At 39.6% G+C, this 20,799-nt stretch overlaps 1 protein-coding gene across 2 annotated transcripts in view; it reads right to left on the bottom strand.

Moving 5' to 3' along the window:
* Positions 1–20,799, bottom strand: part of GRIP1 (glutamate receptor interacting protein 1) — a 257,964-nt gene that overhangs the window by 126,826 nt on the left and 110,339 nt on the right. For both annotated transcript variants that reach the window (XM_023761662.1, XM_023761661.1), the window contains exons 3-5: positions 12,075–12,210; positions 9,812–9,957; positions 2,500–2,583 (exon numbers count right to left, since the gene is read on the bottom strand). In XM_023761662.1, coding sequence (XP_023617430.1) covers positions 2,500–2,583; positions 9,812–9,957; positions 12,075–12,210 — 366 coding nt within the window. The remainder of the gene's footprint in view (positions 1–2,499; positions 2,584–9,811; positions 9,958–12,074; positions 12,211–20,799) is intronic.

Here is a 20,799-nt window from a genome sequence, read left to right on the forward strand (position 1 = left end):
GGAGACATCTGTAACACTGTCAACAATAAATAAATTTTAAAAATTAGTATAATACTAAGAAATCTGATGTCCACATAAATCTAGGCAACGTTCAATATTTATTCCTTCATTTATTAAGTGCCTACAATGTACCAGGTAGTATTCCAGCCGCATACAAAAAAACTCTTACGAGGCATGCACACGCAGACAGATGTTCAAAATTCCTGCAAACTGTGTGAAGGAGATTTTGTTAACATTATATCATCAGTTGTCTTGAGGTGGCTGTGGATTTCAATTACTTTTTTTTTTTAGTTCTTGATGCTAAATTACTGTTGGTTTAGCTTTTTCATTAGCAATTTGATTGGTTATTGATTAACCATACAGCAACTAGTGATAAATATTTGAACCAGCAAAACTTTCACTACAGCTTTCCAATAATTAGGCGTGTAGGCATGTGATCAAGTGCCTCCTTTCATACCTATATTGCAGAAACAGATCTGTATACACCACCTCGTGCTAAAATTACTTGTAAACTGACTTTTCATTACATTCATCTACTAGTTCTTTTACACAGAAATTTGGAAATGGTTAAGGTAAAAGATGAGGGTGAATCGATCTTCTTGTTTCATCTAAAAATAGGACCTGGTCAGAAAAATGTAATCACAACTGGTCTAAACCACTCAGTGAGCTCCTCGTTGCCCATTTTCTTTACCACTCACTTGGGCACTTAATCAACTTATGTCTAAAATTCACTGAGCTGTAATTGACTGTAGATAGGGGTCCTGTCTTATGACTCCAGAGTACTTGGCCCTATGCTGACATGTTGACGAATCTTTAATAAATATTTGATTGATTGATTTGCTACATGACTAACACAGAATGAAATCTAATGCTTAAATCTATTGCTCAGTCATTTAAGGTAAGTCTATAGGACTGAACACAGCTCATTTTTTCCTTGATGTTTGTATATTTATTAAGATATTTAGTTACATTTAATTAATGTTTTAATAAATTGGGTAGAATTTTGATCCTGATGAAATACAACATATAATAGATAAAAATAAATCAAGAAATGTCAAATCTTTAAAGATTCCTGATGCCTATATAGTTCCCTCACTTTCACACTAGGATTTATGAGTTGTTAATGTCTGTGCAGTCTTTAAGAAATAAAGCTGCTAATGAGAAAAATAGAATGTTAAAATCCAAAATTACAGCTCAGAATTAAGGGTTTTATAGACAAGTTGGAATCACTCAAAATATTTATTATTAATGTCATCTCATCCCATAATAAGATGAGCTGAGCTGATGTACAAAGGTGCCAAGGAATTAGATTATCAATTCATCTTTAGAAAGCTATAACAAAATGTATTAAAATAAGAGAATAAAAGTTGCTTAATCCTAGTGTTTTAAATCAAATCAAGTAATACTCATCACATCAACACTTTTTCCCAAGGGAAACAATAATCTTTATTTAGATTATGAAATCAGGGATTTATGACAACATGACTTTTTAAAATTGTTGTTCTTTATCTTTAAAAAAATTAAATTAGAGTATAGTTAATGTACAATATTATATAGTAATATAATATTGTATATTAACTATACAACATAATTATTTAACATCTATATACCTAACAAATTTATCACATGGTTAAGTGCAATAACGATCTGGCACCATGCAAAGTTATTACAATATTATTGACTATATTCCCTATGCTTTACGTTACATTCCTGTAACTTATTTATTTTATAATTTGTTCTTCTTATTCCACTTCTTTTTTGCTCATCCCCTATCCTTCCCCTCTGGCAACCATCACTCATCTACAGTTTTGACTCAGGGATATAGAAGAGTATAAAGGGAAGGTAAAAGGTGTATTGAAAAGTGGCAAATAAGAAGGATGACTGTGAACAGATAAGGTTTACAGACGTGACTTCTTGGCTCTGTGTTAACAGGCTGAAAATAAAGCTAGGTCATTTGGATTCCACTTTGATTCCCACTCACTGCTGCCTTATTTCTTTAAAGAAAATGAACTAACAAGCAAAATAGAGATAGATTCATTGATAGAGAGCAGGCTGACAGCTGTCAGGGGGTGGTGGGGGGTTGAGGAGGTGGAGGGATTGAGCAAAAAAGAAGAAAAGAAGAAGAGAAAGAGCTTATGGATACAGACAACAGTGTGGTGGTTGCTGGGGCAAGAGGGGTTGGCGGGAGGGGGAGGGAGAGGAGAGCCATAGGGGGATAACTGGTGATGGAAGGAGTCTTGACTTGGGTGGTGAACTTATAATACAGCTTATAGATGATGTGTTATGGAAACTGTGCCACTGAAACCAGTATAATTTTCTTAACCAGTGTGACTCCAGTTAATTCAATAAAAAAGAAAGAAAGAATGGGTGCAAATACTACAAAGCGACTTTATGTGCTGGAAAGATCAGGGTTTTTGAGGATAACTTTCTAGTTCACTCCCAATATTTCACTGACAAATTCTCCAAAAATATCTGACGGTTTATTAAACCATCACCTACCTCGTATTACAAAACCAAAGGTATTGCCTTCTTTATGTAATGTGACCTCCACTGTTCGGAAAATAACACTCGATCCTTGGACAGCTGAATGTAGAAAAGAGACAGGCAAGCATAAGTTTAAGTCATAATAACATTTCTCTATTATTTCATGTGGCATGTAATATTGCAGATTCCTGTTGCAAATAATTATTGCTTTGAGTATTAAAACAGCAATAATTTGTTTTCAAAGAAATGTTAGAGAAAATAACTGGAATAACATACAAATACCATAAAAGAGTCATCTGCACACACAACTCATACAGATGCAAGTGGAATCAAAATCACAGGCACTTCTTTTTCTCTTGTGTAGCCAATTTCTAGGTAGAGGGTAATATTCACATTGTTAAAACTCCATAGCACAAGAGAGACACTTTTCATATGATAAATAGAATCATTTTTCCTTTGTGAAAAGCAAAAACAATATGATTTGTGTAAAACTAATGAAACAAGTAATGTATTTATTTTTGCAGCTAGCAAAGGAAGAAAAAGTAATATTCTCAAATTGCTATTAAAAGATTAGGCTGATACAAATAGATTTTTTGACATGATGCAAAGCAATTAAACAAAAACATCAGCAACACAAATGAAACTTGGAGGGCAAAAGAAATCCTAAGTACATTCAAAATATTACTACTGACTAATAAAATAAAGATCCACTTAATTTTATTTGATATCATGTTTTCCTGTTTATTGCTCTCATTTCACAAAATGAAATTACATTTCCAAGTTGCAATCTCTAATTATATTATACACAGTATGAGGTTATAAATTGTGTGGAGGTGTGGTCACTACACTATTCTCTAAGACTGCTTTAAAAAATTGGTGAATAATTCTGTTATATAGTACACTATTGGTGAATTAAAAACAAAAAAATCCACAAATTAACATTTCATCATTAGGATATAAAAATGGTTTTACTCATGGAGACAGAAAAGTTTGCAAAGTATAGAATTTGATGGTCTTAGATCCTTGTATTAAATTTTTACAATGATATCTAATTATCTAATGTTATTTTCATGATCAATGACATTTTTACATTGTTACTAGATCTTAAAGGTTATAGTGTATAAAACTATCAACAAGAAATATATAGACATGATTTAAGGCATTTAAAAAATAATACTTCTTGCCATAACAGAAATAGGAGATAGCTTTAATTAAGTATTAATTACAATTATTTTACTAGAAATTCTGAATCCTGGAAGGAACGGACATGATTATGTAAAGCACTCAGCTAAATTCACAAAGCTGCATACATCTAGCTGGGACATAAAGTACAATAAGAACTTGGATCTGCCGAAAAACATAAACCTACAGCTGACCAAATGTTTCTGTGCATTGCTGATTTAATTAAATGTCATATTCTTGGTCTCAGGGGAATTTCATTTTATTCTAATCAGCTAGGTCAGTATATACAACTCGCCGAAACCATTGAGATACAGATTTAATTAAATAAACAATTTGAGTTCAAACCAAATGTTTTCTTATTTCTATGATCCACTTCTAAGAAACTGATTAAGCACATGAGCTTTTTGTTCTATTGGTAAGGGAGAAAAGGAAAAGATACAGGGAGAAATAATTCATGAGCTTCTACTGTGTGCCAGGAATTCTGCAAAGTAGTTTGCAAATATCATGTCACTTAATCATTAAATCAACTTTCAATTATATACAACTAAATCTAATTCTGGGCCACCTGTCCTTGTTGGCTGGGTGTCTGCTGTGGAAGGCAAAGCACTGTCATTTTAATTTTGCTTGAGCTAAATCTAGCTGACCACCAAATCTTACAATCAGATCTAACGTTAATATAAAGACTTTTAGGATTATCTACAGCTTTAGGTTATCCACACTATTGATGTTCATTATTTACAAAGGTAAATGTGAATGTTGACTACATTTTAATATACTTAATGAAATAGATTTGGTCTTTATAATTTTTTTATTGATTTCAGAGAGAGGAACAGAGAAGGAAAGATAGAAACATCAATGATGAGAGAGAATCATTGATCGGCTGTCTCCTACATGCCCCCTACTGCAGATTGAGCTTGAAACCCAGGCATGTGACCCGACTGGGAATTGAACTGTGACCTCTGGTTCATAGGTCAATGCTCAACCACTGAGCCACACTAGCCAGGCTGGTCTTTATAATCTGTATTTGTATGATTGGTTCTGGGTGACTACATTTTTATATTCAGAACCAAGATATTTTATATTGCCATGTGAATTTTACTCATTACATGTGTGTATGTGGACATAAACACCCAATTAAATTGTTTCCCCAAAGAATCATATCTGGTACATAGAAGGGCTAGGTAGAAACCAATTTCACAGTGAAGAAATACTTCTCCTTGGTATTTTAGTTGTACTGTTGTCCTTTGTTTCTATATGTACTACATGTGTATTCATATTAATTTACTATGGTAAATTAGATTTTTCTAAATTATATACTATTTCCCTGACTCCTCAACTCCTACCTGAACAGGGGAATCGGAGTTGTGTTCTTTCCCACTTCATTATGTTAGGCTTGCCCATGTGACTTGCTTTGGCCAATGGGATGTTAAGAGTGTGAGCAGTGATTGGAAGTGTTTTTCCACTACCACTGCCACTGGAAGAGCTTTCCCTGGGAGCTGCTGCTCCTTCAGACAGAATCCCAGAATGATCCAGGCAGAAGAGATCTGAGACTCCTGCCCACCACCACCACCACCACCATCATCATCATCTATCTACCTCTCTTAGAAAAGAATTGAGAAGAAGCTGTCACAGAGACATGCTTCAACACATTTATTTGAATTAATGAAGAACTCCTGATAGAAAGCTAGTCTGATTTAGCTGATGGTTTAACAGTGAGGATTGCCTTTGCCAACCCTCTGCTGTATTTTCCATAAAATAAGATATTTTCCATAAAATATGTAGCTCTAAGTTTCAATAAAATAGTACTTAAGACATATAAAGAAATCATGCCAAAAAAATAAATCTTTTTGAAGTATTTAAGCTTTATGGATAAAGAATTTTAGGTGTTAACTAAAAAGATGGGTGAGGATTATATAATATTTCAAAATTCTTTAGCGGTTATATGGTAAAAAAAATTTGAAGGCAGTGCTCTAGACTTTAATACATAAACACCTGTTTGGAATTTTCTTTCTAAATACAGTCTCAAACCATCACATAATTTTAAAGTCAAAAATAACTTGATAGCTTATGTAGATGGACCATTTCATTTTCATAAAGACACTGAATCTTGCTCTGGCCAGGTGGGTCAGTAGATTAGAGCGTCATCCTGTCCACCAAAAGGTTTCAGGTTCAATTCCTGGTCAGGGCACATACTTAGGTTGTAGGTTCAATTCCCAGTCTAGGCATGTAAGGGAGAGAGCCAATCGACGTTTCTCTCTCACCTCTCTCTCTCTCTTTCTCTCTCTCTTCCTCTATCTCTAAAAATCAATACAAACATATCCTCCAGAGAGGATAGAGAAATTAAAAAGAAAGAAATGGAATCTTAGTAAAGATAAGTGGTTTTCCCAAGATCAAAGTTCCATCTTTCATCTATCAGATCGCACACACACACAACACACACACACCCTTCCACTTTTTTCTAGACTGGATGAGAGGGGGTTGGTTGGCTGAGGCTCAGATTGCTGTGATTAGTGAAAGAGTTAGCAATCTCGGCCTCAGGCGATCTGCCTTCAGCAGCCAGTGCTCCCCTGGGGTCTCACTGCTGGCGGCTTGCTCCTGCCTGAGCACAGTGAAGGGGAGGAGTATTAATTCCTTCAACCTCGCTGAACACAAAGATCTTATTAATTTATCCAAACATAATAGAAAATGACAGAGATAATCCTTGGAGAACAGACCTCTCCTATCTATCTACTCTAAAATTCACACTTTTGTGTTTAAAAATAATTTTCCCCATTTCCCATCAGATTTATTGCATGCAGAAGGAAATGCTGGTATAATCACCAAGTAATGATAGGTTTTAACCCCTGATACATCTGATACCCACCCTCTCCCCTTTAACTCTATGGATGCTATATTTATTCAGGATATCACCTCTCTTTTGGAAAACTGTAACAGCCTTCGGCTTATAGCTTCTGATATATTCTCCATTTGGGTTTTTAAAATAACTCTAAAACTCAGATCTGGAGATGCCATTCCTTGGCTTTATAAGATTTTAAAGGTGCTTCATTGCCTACTTGATGCCATCCAAGATCCACCCCCATGGCTCACATAACCCCCATTGTTTCATTCCTGTTGCTGTTGCTGGCCTCAGTCCTCTCAGCCCTCCAGGCCTCTCTGTTTTTCTCTGTGGGCTCCAGCAACTCCAATCTGTGTGTAGTTCAAACCATGCACTGGGCTGTGTTCTGACCTCCTTGCATTATGCTCTGCCTAGAAAGTTCCTCTTCCAACTGGACTTGGCAAATCTCCATAAACTTGGCAAATCTCCTCTACTGTCCCTAGCCCTGGAAAGCTATCCTAAGAGTTCCTTTTAGGAGAGATTGTGTTTTATTGATTTTCATATCCCCAGTGGAGTAAAAATGCTAAGTCAAAGAGCATTAGCTCTAGATATCTGGCTTCTCTTAACTCCTTGGCATTGGTTTGAAGTAGCAATTTCAAAGCAAACAGACTCTTTTAAAGTTCAAGAAAACATAGTACTTTCACTGTAATAATAATAAAAATGGCAATAATCACTAATGTACTATGGCTTATTGAATACCTGGTAATGATCTTTATGAGATTATAGCCTTGAATTCTTAGAAAAATTTTACATCTATTATAGCCACTTTGTAGATAAAAAACCCAAGGCTCAGAGAGTTTAAATAGCATGTCCAAGGTCACAAAGCTAGAAAGGGGCAAAACTGACACTTAAGCAGTGACACAGTCCAAGCTCTCTACACTGGATTTCATTGCCTTCCCTTGCTGAAAATGAAAAATGTTGGCAAGAGTTCTGAACACAGACTTCTATTGATTTTGTTATAAAATCACTGTTAAGTTTTTGGTGTTAATTTTTATATTAAGTACAAGAACTGGTGATTGGTTATGTATACTCACTCCCCGAGTGCTGTCATCTGTTCCCAAAGCTACAACCACCACCTATATTCCCATTAACCTTAAATTTACAATTCCAGCCCAGATCTTTCTCCCAAACTCCAAGCCAGACCTCCAGCTCTTGACATTTCTTCTTTGCATGTCAAATAGGCACCTCAACTGCAGCATTTTAAGCAATGAACTTCTGGTCTTTCCCTCGCAAATCAACTCTGCCCACCTTCTTAGCCACCTCATTCATGGCAACTCCATCCTCCGGTTGCTCAGGCTCAATGTCTGGGATGGCCCTTGACTCCTCTATTTCTGTGCAACCCACGTCAAATCTGTCAGAAGATCCTGATGTGATGGGCCCTGGCCGATGTGGCTCAGCTGGTTGAGTGTCAGACCATGCACCAAAAGGTGACTGGTTCAATTCCCAGTCAGGGCCCAGGCCCAGGTTGTGGGTTCGGTCCCCTGTTGGGTGCATGCAGGAGGCAGCCAATTGATGTTTTGCTCTCACATTGATGTTTCTCTTAAGCCTCTCCCTTCCTTTATCTCTAAAAATCAATAAAAACATAAAAAAAGGAATGTGATGGTGTTTCTCCACCACCACCTCTCACCTGGATCACTGTTATAGCCCCCCAACTGGTGACTTAGCTTCTACCTTTGCCATGGCCGTCTATTCTCACACAGCGGCCAGAGGGAGCCTTTGGAAATACAAACCAGGTCATGTCACTCCTCTGCCCCATATCATTCAGAGCAAAATTTAAGGTCTGTCCAATGGTCTACAATAGTACCTCATCCTTTACATTCTGACCTCCTCTCCTACTTCTCTTCATGCTCACTCTGCTATAGCCACACTGCCCTTCCTAATGTTTCTAGAACAACTTCAGATATATTCCTGCTGTTGGATCTTAGCACTGGCTGTTCCATCTTTCTGCAATTCTCTTCGCCCTGAAATCCACACAGCCAACTTTCTCACCTCCTTCAGTCACTGACTAATGTCAGTTTCCCAGAGAAGCTGTTCCTAACTATCTTATTTAATTTCAATCCCACGCCAGCACTCCGACCCCTCTCCTTGCTCTTTCTTTTTCCCACGGCATTCATGCTATATAATTAACTTATTTATTGTGGTTTTATCTTCTTGTCTGTCTTCCCATTAGAATGTAAACTCCACCAATGTACATAGTGGTGGCTAGAACTTAATAAATGATCAATAAATTATTGCTGAACAAATACATTGTAATTGAGTATTAATATTCAGTCTAAGTTCTCACCAGGACAGAAAAGCAAAGAATTTTCTCAGAATAGCATCCCTGTTAATAGCTTAATAGAAGGAGAGGTGGTTGTAGAATAGCACAGCTTAAAGGTAGGGCAGCAGTAATACATAGCGTAAGGTATACCTCACACTGAAGAAGCATATGGACTTTGGAGTGAGGGAGCCTGAGTTCAGATACTGACTTTGCTGCTTACTCATTTGGGAAAGATATTAACTTAAGCCTCTGTAGAATGAGAATAATAATGATAATAATGCCTATCTTGAGTATTGATTAATTTGTGTATTTATTATTTACCAAAAAATGTTTATTGTTCTAAGTTAGTGGTCGGCAAACTGCGGCTCGGCAAACCGCTCACGAGCCACATGCGGTTCTTTGGCCCCTTGAGTGTGGCTCTTCCACAAAATACCGACTTCTGCGCATGGACCACGAAGTTTCAATCGCACTGTATGTGCGCGCCCGCACGTGGTATTTTGTTCACAGATCACCTTAATAGAATGTTCACAGGTCACCTTAATAGAAAGCAAGTTCTATATAATTTCATTGATATCTACACTCTTTTCAATTCTTCCTGAGCAGGTTATAAGCTTATCAATTCAAATAATTACTATTATTTTTAATCCTCACCTGAGGATATTTTTTCCATTGATTTTTAGAGATCGTGGAAATGAGAGGGAGAGACAGAAACACCGATGTGAGAGAGACACATCAATTGGTTGCCTCCCGCATGCCCCCCACCAGGGCTGGGAGCCTGCAACCAGATATGTGCCCTTGACTCGAATCGAACCCGGGACCCATCATTCCCCAGGCCGACACTCTATCCACTGAGCCAAACCAACTAGGGCTCAAATAATTTTTAAATATCAAGAAACTATGCTCTGCCATCCCAGTAATGAGACAATGACGGCAAAAAGGAAGAAAATAAGAAACAACCTTTTAGGCAAAAACGTGGTGCGGCCGTTCTGCCTTGGGTGACAATTACTTACAGACTGGTGGCAGCTCATACTCGACTTCAAGAACCACTCTCTCCCCCACGTTCTTCAGCAAACTGATGATCTCGTCATGGCGGAACTTGGCCAGGTTGATCCCATTCACGGCTTTGATGTAGTCACCCACATCCAGCTGGTCACTTCTGCAAAATAGGGGATGTTGCCTCAGTGGACCCATCCTCTCCACAGGCCTGTCCAACTGCATTTCCACGTTCCCTTCATGATTATCATGCAAGGCCCACGGAGCAGCAGTCCCGGCCTCCTGGGCTATGGCTGGTCCTGGGAGTGGGAATACAGCCAGGTGGATGCGAGAGTCCACGGACCCCTCTTACTCATGCTGACTCTTAGCCTTTAGAAGTCTTGCTCTGGATCTGTGGCTGTCTCTGATTTTTCCCCCAACCCTTTGCCTCTTCTATTTTTAGAGAGAATCATGAAACAAAATACAGAATATTTTTTTTAGTTACTCTGGCCATAAAGGATTGGCTATCTGGGGGTGCAGGGGGGTAAATTATCCAGATCCTGGACACACCAGGTTTTTTCCTTTCTTCACATTCTTCCCCATTTTGCCACCTGTCTTTTGGACATGTCACAGCTTTCAGTATCTTCGCTGGGAATTTGTTAAGGAAAGCATCAGCTTGTTTTGCTATTTACTGCTTACAACGTGAGTAACAAAGAAGAGTATTGGTGAAGGAGAAATTATAACAAAAATACTACATTTCAGTAACATTCTTGTTTCTTTTTACCACCATAATAGAACCCGGGTTACTTGTGGGCTTTTAGTCAAACTCTACTTGTAAGCCAAGAGCAAGCAGCGAGACGAATGATAGGACTTAAAATTAGGACCTTCAATAATATTTTCTCTCCAAATAGAAATACCTAATTCATTTATTTTATATAAGTTCAGCTCCAATCATTCCTTTTTCAGCGAGCCTCCCTAATCTGCTGCAGCCTGCCGGGAATGCTGCCACCGTTACCTCGGGTTTACTGACACTCACTGGGCAACTTAACCGCCGACTGCTCTGTGACAACTCCTGTTGTCGCTTTTCACTATTATTCGATGTTATTATTATTGAACTTTTCATGTTTTCTATTCCATATCTCCTCTAATAGATTATAAGTCCCCTTAGGGCAGAGACCTTATCCTAAATTAGTTTGGTTTACTACCTATAAAATGTAGGTGCCTTAAACAGTGAATGTTTGGTGATTGATAATAATACAACCAGCACAGCACTACTAGTAATTACAGCATCAATACAACTGCCAATGGCATTCCCCCACCCCCACCCTCCCACTGTTCTCACATGAAGCTCCGGAGACATACACAGCCCGAGCATCACGGACTGGCCATGACTGTTACAAAAGAGGAGGCTGCGGGTGTGGAAAGACATCTCTTAAAAGCCTGAAGAAAGGAAATCAGGATGCTTGTGTGGACACCGGCCTGTTTTACAAACAGTACCTCGGATCATGGAGCAATCAATTGGACTAAGCTTATAAATTAATTGTACACACAGGTTCACCAACTGGAGTAATCACTATTTCAAATGACACTTTATAAAGCAAGCACTCTAAAACCTAATTGGCGATTATGTGGACAAAAGCACTGGTGTCCAGGATTTAAGGTACATGAACCTCACTTTGAACGGAACCTGACCATCCCATCCCCTCTTCCGGAGGCGGATTTTTGAATCTGTCTACAAAGCAAGCCCACTCCTGCCCAGCGTCCAGGACAGGCTGCCTTTGGCAATAACTCGCACAATTTGCAGCTCACCGGGAACAAGCACAACATGAGACCTCCTCACCTAAGCCTGCTGTCCTTTTGAAGATCACCTCTGTGTCTGAGGAGAAGGGAGATCCCACAAGTAGAAAAGTGGAGAAGATGCCAGACCCGCAAAACTGTCCCACAGAAGCTCAGAGTCGGGCCTGGCCGTGCCCTCTCTGGATCATCTGTGCCCCAGGTACATGATCAAAGGGTCTCATCCCCACCGCAGCCCATCTGTGCTCCGTGGCACATTTGGGGACTGCAGCCATACAGGGGTTTTAACATTAAAATCTCACGAGGGCCTGGCTGCTCCTGAGATGACCTCCTGGGTGACTTGGGCACAGGCCAAACAAACCACACCCTGAACCACGCCCCGGCGCGCCTCCGCCCCGCGCAGGGCAGCTGTCGTTCATTAATCGGTGACCTTCTCTGGGGGAGCTTTAGTGTTTGAGTTAATTTCACCCCGTGTCCCTTTGCCCACACCTCCCGGGATGAGGTTACCTGGCTGCAATGCCTCCTTGCCGCAGGTTAGAGACTCTCGGCTTGCCGTCCTTATCCACTCCGCCCGACACGGTCAGTCCCAGGGTGGTGCCTTCCTTCTTCATCAGCTCCACGAAGGTGGAGCCCTTGAATTCCTCTGTTGAAAAAGAAAAGCATTTGCCTTATGAAATGAGATTAGAAACACAAGGTGTTTTGTGTGTGAGGAACGGACGCCTCGCCAGGAACTCTTTCCACGTTTTTTTTTATGTGCAAAGATCTGTGGCCTCTTTTCATTGCAATTCTCAGAGTGCCTCATAGAGATTGCATGCAGATATTCCATTGTTATTAAAATGGGTACCAGTGGGACAGCTCACTCTAGGTTCACAATAAATAGTCCGATACGGCTTATGTACAAATGATACGCTTCGCCCTTTGCTTTCTGCCATTCTCAAGTGGCTTTCTCTGATTTCTCTCCTTGTAACTCTAAAGGGAAATGAGAGCTGTAAAAGAAGGGGCTGGGCCAGCGGTCGGCAAACTGCAGCTCACGAGCCACATGTGGCTCTTTGGCCCCTTGAGTGTGGCCACGAAGTTTCAATCGCACTGTACGTGCGCGCCTGCACGTGGTATTTTGTGGAAGAGCCACACTCAAGGGGCCGCAGTTTGCAGATCACTGGGCTAGGCCATTTAAAAATAATGATGCAGATGCATACAGTATAGCCACAGAGTCCAAGTTCATGTTACATTTCAGCTAAGAAGACGAGGACTCAAGCAATAGAAATGAGCTTTCTACCTGTTTGAGCTTTACTTTTTTTTTCTTTCTTCCTGTCGTTCAGAAAACAAAGTACAATGGCCTCATGTAGCAACTCATCACTTCTTACAGAGTATGTCACGATATGGTAAAGCAGGTTTGGCCCTCAGAAACCTGGGTAATTGCTGCAAAGTCCTCATTCTCTATACATAAAAATGTAAAATCTTACAGATCCTGTGGGGATAATGTCTTTACACTAAGAGAGAACCCAAATCTTTTGATTTTAGCCACAACCGAAGGTAAGAAAACTTGAAGACTACCCTTCCTTTCTGAAAGAAAATGAGTAGAGTCAGCATGCAGGATTAAGTCCAGAGGCTAATTACGATAAACACTGCTTTAAAATTCTCTGTGATTTTATGCCCCCTTTGCATGCACATTTTTGGGTAAGGATGGGGAAAATGGACAGTTTTCCAAATCTTTCTGGACCAGGTTATGAATTTCAGGGGTTATGAAATTCTGGGACATCAAAGGCATTACTTAAAATGCAAGAACAGACTTTCTTTTTCAAAGTCCGAAAGCCAAAAATATTATTTGCACACCTCTGCCCCATTCTTAATTACATAACAGAGGTAATTGTTTTAAAAACGTAAATGAATCCTTATCATAAAGGTTTTTAAATTGTTGTTGCTGATATACTATCCCACCTACAGGTGAAAAATGTCAACTCATGTTGGGGAAGGAAATAATCTCTTATCTGTTAAGAAAAACAGAGCACCAAGGGAAAGCAGGCGAGTGGGGGGCAGGGACAGGGCACAACTTCCTCTGTGACGCCCAGAACGTCATTCCAGACACGGCTTTTGAGATTGCCAGGTCCTGTGACCTTGGCACCCAGCGCACTTCTTCATGGGTGATTCATGACAGTGCATTCGTGAGCTGTGGCTGCCCGTTAAAGTAGAAGCCAAGGAAGAGTTTATGGGTATGAGTGATGTCAGCTTCATTAACTACATTTTATGTGAGATCACACAATGGCTGAAATTCAGGAATCAAAATTCTTGTCAAGTATACAAAAAGCACAGAGCCTTTTAAATCATTTAGCAGAAGCACTTGTAACAAAAGTCCACCACTGTGTACATTTCACCTTAAAATGCAATAAAACAACCCCCTACACACCAATAAAAACATACATAGGCCCAACTGATATTTGCAGAGATCAGTTAAACAAACAACTCCCCCTCCAAATCCTTCCTGGCAGAAAACCAGGTATAAACTACTTTAAAAAAATAAAGTGAATAATTAAAATAATTTAATAATAAAGTACATAACAGATGATGACTATCCACACTACAGGGATGCAATGCGCTCAACAATTTTTCCCAACAAAAGAATTCTCTGCATTTTCTTTAAACCTGTACATTTAAACATTTGATTATACATTTTAACTTGAAGAGTTGGAAGCATAGTTTTTTAAGGGTCCATCTTAAAGGTCAGTCAGAAATGCACAAAGAAGCAACTATAAAATAGTACTACCTGGCAAGAGAGAAGTCAGTTTCAATTCACAAGACTTTATTCCTATTCAGGTTTTCAAGAATGAGCTTCCTGCATGAATGAGATGCTCACACTAAGGCGCAGTGTCCTGGGGTGTGGACCATACAGTTTTCTTCACAAGGAACCCAGGTCCTTCCAAGGCTTCTGGTTGAACCTTGAAAATCTAGAAGAGCTCAATTTCTGTAGTTTAATTTGGTCTCTGTTACAATACAAATCCATCTGGGCTCCTTTTTTTTTTTTTTGGTTAATCCTCACCTGAAGATATTTTTTGCATTGATTTTTAGAGAGAGTGGAAGAGAGGGGGAAAGACAGAGAGAGGAACATCCATGTGACAGAGACACATTGATTGGTTGCCTCCCGCTCCCTGACCAGGGCCAGGGATAGAGCCTGAAACTGAGGTACACGCTTTTGACCAGAATCGAACCAGGGACCCTTCAGTCTGCAGGCCAACGCTCCAACCACTGAGGGATGAGCTACTTTTTAAATTAGTCAGAGTCAACTACCTTCTTGTTTAAAAATATTTCAAATCTTTTCCCCAGGGCTAATTTTAATACCATAAAAGACAGAAAATATTCATGCCCTAGTTAATTGAGCAATTTGTGCATTCATTGATTCAAGCATTTATTGAGTGCCTACCGTGAGCCAGACAATAAAACGGAAAGATGGAAAAAGTCTCAGGTGCTTATAGCCTAATCACAGAGGCAAATGGTTCAGGAACCGACCCGCATGCCACAGTGTGGGCTGTGGGGGAAGGGAGCATGGAGGAGTCAGTCCTGCCAACAATGTAAACTGAAGGCTTGCTGTTCCAAATGCGATATTTGTGCCACATGTTGTCTTCTGTCTAATCTGTCTGTACTTATCGATCAGGATTAGCTAAGTGGAACAGACCAAAGGCAGAATCTAAATTAGGCAAAACTCAGGAGGAAAGATAGAATATTGCTGCAAGAAAATGCGCTGGATCACAAGAATGTTAACTGCCAATAAGTATCTCTAGTCCCTGAAGGATTGACTACATATTTCATGGGAATGTCTGAAGGGGTAGGAGAAAAGAAGCAGTCTGGAGAGGAAGGAACATGCTTCTGGAGTTTGCTGAGAGCTATCTTGCACTCTCCACTAGATTAATCAATCATTTCATGTCTTTCTTGGTGTTTAATGTTTGCATAATGATCTAATGGCAAAGAGAAATGAAGACAGATGCATTCATTCGCATGAGTTCACTTACATATCAAGGCTTACTAAATCAAGCTCTGCAGTGAAACAAATCAGAAAATTTAGTAACATAGATGGTAACAAAATTAATATACAAAAAACCATAACCCTTACATAAACTAACGACAGCCTATTAGAAGTTATCATTGAAGAAAAAAATAACATTTACAATAGCCGAAAAATTAAACCTCTAAGAAAAAATTTAATGAAAAATGTGAAGGAAAAATTTAAAACACTTCTGAGGGCTGTAAGATCAGAACAAATGGAAAGGCATCCATTCCTTCATTCAATAAAAACTCAGCACCTACTATGTACCAGGCACTGTTCTAGGGTTTGGAGACACAGCACTGTACAAAACAGAGAAAAACCCTCCCATCTAGAAACTAATATTCCAGTGGATAGCATAACCCAATACCACCAATCGGCCAATTCTCCCTAAGTTAATCCATAAAGCTCATAATATCAATAAAAATGCTAATAGGATTTGGAGGGGGCACAAGATATACTTTATATTAGTGCAAAAATGGAACATGCATCGTTGCAAAAATTCTGTGAAGAATTGTGTTCCCACAGTACGGCAGCTTGCTGTGAAAGAAAAAGACAGCCTGCCCATGAGGCCTACCTGAATGAGGTAATGGAATTATGACTGAATTACAATTGTACCTCCCTCGATAGCATTTATAAAAAGAACCAGACATCCCAGAAGCAAGGGCCTGGAGTGGGAAGGCTGGCAAAATCTCTGTGTCTGCCCCCAAACGTTGGTCAGAGTCTGGAACTATTTGGACATACAAAAAAATAATAATTCAGAAAGAAAAGCAGAGAAGTATCATAGGCCTAGTGCATTCAAAACCCATATTAGACCATTTCAGTGTTTTGTAATACTGTTCTACATGGACTAAAGGTGTAGCATAATCATCACATTTTGTTCTGTTTCAGAAACTCTCAGCGTCTGAAATTTCTTCCCTCATTTCCTATTTAAAAAGTATAATTAGGCTTAATTATAATTATAGAAAAAGGGAGTTACTACTACTTTTGGAAGTTCCCTAAAATTCAGGGGCTAAATGAACAAGGAATTAGGAAGGGAACAATTGTAAAAACAGTTGCTGAAAGTGGGGAGACAGATAAAAAGTGATGATACAACAGAGTGTGAAGGGCTATGGCAGTGAATACATAAAGGCCTATCACACTGCATACAGGGAGGATCCCTCATCAGACAGGGGGTCGGGGGACCTGAGCAGTGTGCTCTGGACAGTTCCTTGGAGGAGGTATCCATGAGCTGTCTTGAAACAGCCTCAGCTCAGCAAATGCAGGGACGGAAGGTGTTAAAGGCAGAGGAACCGCACAGGCTATTACAAGGATCTTCTGCCCAGTGCAAGTCCATGTCTGACATTAGGGGAAAAGCATTCCGTGTGTCATCATTCAATGTTAGGTCAGCGGTTGGATTTTGTAGATACTCTTTATCAAGCTGAGGAAGTTCCCCTCTATTTCTATTTTTCTGTAAGATTTTTTTTATTATGAATGAATTTGGTCAACATTTTTTGCATTGATTGATATGATCATATGATTTTTCTTCTTTATTGTGATAATGTAGTGGATTACATTGATTAATTTTCTAATATTAAACCAATCTTGCATTTCTAAAGAATCTCCATTTGCTGATGGTATATAATTCTTTTTATATATTACTGAATTCTATTTGCTAATATTTTGTTAAGGATTTTTTTTTTTGCACCTGTATTCATGAGGGACATAATGTGTAGTTTTCTTTTTGTACTATCTTGGTTTGGTATCAGGCTAATAATACTAGATTCATAAAATGAATTAGGAAATACATTTCCTCCTCTTCCATTTTTTTGGAAAAGATTATACAGAACTGATGTTTATTCTTTTTAAACATTTGGTGTAATTTTTCAGTGAAGCATTTGGGTTTGGACTTTTCTCCTCTCCTCTTCCTCCTCCTCCTTCTCCTCCTCCTCCTTCTACTCCTTATTTTGAGTTTTAAAATTTGTAATTGAAAAAAATTCCTGAATAGTTACAGGGCTATTCAATATCCAGTTCACACTGGGTAAGTTGTGAAAGTTTGTGCTCTTCAAGGAACTGGACCTTGTTATATTTTTAAAGGGCCCCACGTGATCCTAACATGTAGTCAAGATTGAGAGCCACTGACTTAGGGTTTGGTGCATAAGGAAAGAAGGGTGGAAGAGAGACTGGGAAGCAAATAAGTGCTCAGATTTGAGTTTAGAAAAGCTTAGCCTATTATTAGTGTGGAGCAATTTATTTGGTAATGATGACATGAAGTGTTGGGAAGAAAGGCATTAGATTTGGGCCAAGGAGATCCATTTAAAGACCACTGCAGTTAGGCTAGGTTGTGTCAACAAATCCAAAAATGAATAATGGCTGAACCACAACAGAAGTTTATTCTGCTCATATACAAGTCCAAGGTGGGTGCTCCTGATCAGCAGCCAGCTCATCTCCACATAGAGACTCAGGGATCTAGACTCTTCCACTTGGTGATTCTGTTTTATTCTGGTTTCCAAACTGTGCACTAGGGTGCCTCAAGTTCCACAGTGAACTCACAGGACCACCAGGAACAATTTTAAATTTCTGAAGGAAATACAGTCCTACTTGGTATCTGTTGGACACAACACCACTGATTAGCTGGAGAGAGCACTTTTTCCAACCCTGTCTTTCTAAAGCTGGGTTTTTGGTGGCTGCTATGGAAAAAAAAGAGGCAAAATCAATGTGGAACAGGAAATGAGATTGTAATATTTAATATTTAATTTTATTTGAAGGTTTGAGAAGTTGTGCAATGCCCAACCAGCACACACACCGTTACTAAATACTTGTGATTGTTTTGATTTGTATGTATTTTTTAAATGGTTACTAAGTGGTTAGGATATAATTATATAATATGCTGTTTGGGCCTAAGTACTTAATGAATGGAACTGTTGATGTTTCATTTGACCTAGAGGTACTGTGAAAGACCACTGACATGCCAAGGGCTCTGTGAACTGAGGAAGTTTGGAGACTTCTGCCCTAGGACTTTACTCTGACTGCATTCACCAGGTGGAAGGAGAAAGACAGGTCTCTTAAACCCACCACTGGCCTCCTTGTGTTCACATCCCAAAGGCAAGAACTTGTTGCCTGGCCACACCTAACTGCAAGGGAGGCTAAGACTTGGACTGTAGATGCCAAGGCAGTAGAATAAGGTGGATGTGTGTGTGTGTGGGGGGGCGGGTGGGGGGGGCAGGTAGACAACTCACCAGAGACTGAAATCCACCAGTATCGATGTGGGGGGCATGGAGTCAGGTATTGAGGAAGAACTGTCCTGAGTTAGAGACAAATTAGTGTGTGTGGCGAGGTGGGAGGGGATGTGGGGGTGGGGTGCGGAATTATGAGAGACAAGAGGACCTGAAGTTTTCTGACTTGTTTGTTTGACGTCTGTCACTAAGAAAGGGAATCTGAACAAGGAGAGAAAGTTTGTGTTGCTGTGACTGATTGGAGAAGGGCAGTTACGTGATACAATATCACCCAGAGAGAAACTAAATGAGATTTAAGTACCATGGAACACCCTAGTCTTAGGATAGTTTTCGTCACACCCCAAACAAAGTGAGGGGTCTGTAAGATCCTCACCCCATAGCTGTAACATAAAAAGAGAAAATGCATGTTAAAAGCAACCATCATAGGTGTGTTCAGCAGAACAGGCATTGTTGAGGCTCTTTGCGTCTTAAAGTTTCATGAACAACATAGACTATTAAGAATATCATAAACAGTGAAATAGAAATACTGTTGTGAAAAACTCTACAGATTTTCACAGATTTCCAAATGCGAGTGATAGAGATAACGCTTTCCTCCCTTCTGTATCTCCAGTGCCTAGAACGGTGCCTGGCACACGTGCAGGTGCCCTGTGGTAACTGCTGATGAATGAGCACATCAGTCCTACTGCGGGGAATTGTGACTGGGCGCTGGGCACTGGCTCCTGGCAAACAGAGTTATTGCTGAATGGTGCAGAAGGAAAATGATAAAGGAGCAGAATTTGAACAGGAGTAGACATATTTCCCTAAGCTTACTTGGCTGATTATGTTTTATCATTGCCTTAGTAAGGGGGATTGAGGCTTATCCCAGAATGCTTTAGCTATGTCTGGGTATTACCTTTGGAGAGAATATTACTGCCCACACTACAATTTTATCTGTAGATTGCTTTTAGTGATGCCACTAGAAAGTTTATCCCCCTCAGGAAATAAACAGATGCTTTTTCCAATACTCATTTCGAGTTCCTCCTAAGATGCCCTGGTTCAGCAAAACTGTGGGGATCAAAGCGGGGTTTCCAAGATGAAGGGCTGCACGTTCGGTCTCAGTGCTTGCCACCTGCACAGCAGAGAAAGGGTTCCTGGCACTCCCCACCTTTACGTAGTGACAGGAGGGATCTGCCAGAATTTCTCTCATTCCCTGGGAAGCCGAGCATAAGTCAGCTTAGTGGCAGGGATGTACCACATATAAATACTACCTAGCACAAATCGTCACGTGAATAGCTATGATCTGTATTTATCTCACCCAGTGACAGGGAGGACTGGATTAATGTCCGTATGTTTCTTAGAGAAAGAGGATATACAAATATGCAGTAGAAAATATAAAAATCTGACGCCCCTGAGAGCATGTGATATACAGATCAGGATTTAAAACAATAGAATAGAGATATGGACTCTTGGTGTAACTGATTCAGATATTTTATGTCTCCTAAAGGACCCCCCCCCCAAAAAAAATCACTACTTTTAAATTTGGAAATACTAGAATTCTTTCAGTCTCCCACTTCTCAAAAAAGCAATGATTTAATTGTCAACATTTGCTATTAAGCTTTCCAGTGTCATAATTTATTAACAAGTTATTTAATTTGGGGGGATCTTAATTTTCTTATCTCTAAAATAGGTATAAAACCATACCTACTCTAGAGTACTGTGAAGATTAAGTGATAAAATTCCTATAAGAAACTTATTTTAGTACTAGACACATAGTGAGTGTTATGTGTTAGTCATGGTACAGTGGGGCCTTGACTTACGAGTTTAATTCGTTCCGTGACGGAGCTCGTAACTCAAATTACTCGTATGTCAAATCAAAAAGTGAACGAGTGAGACACGTGATGTTGGGCTGATGTTGTGGCGTTCACAGTAACGTTCGCTGCGCCAACTAGCGGTGGGGTATCTGAAGCTGGCTCGTAACCCGAATTTTAGCTCACAACCCAAAGCA

The sequence above is a fragment of the Myotis lucifugus genome, unplaced genomic scaffold, assembly GCF_000147115.1.
Source record: "Myotis lucifugus unplaced genomic scaffold, Myoluc2.0 scaffold_212, whole genome shotgun sequence".
Classification (NCBI taxonomy): Eukaryota; Metazoa; Chordata; class Mammalia; order Chiroptera; family Vespertilionidae; genus Myotis; species Myotis lucifugus.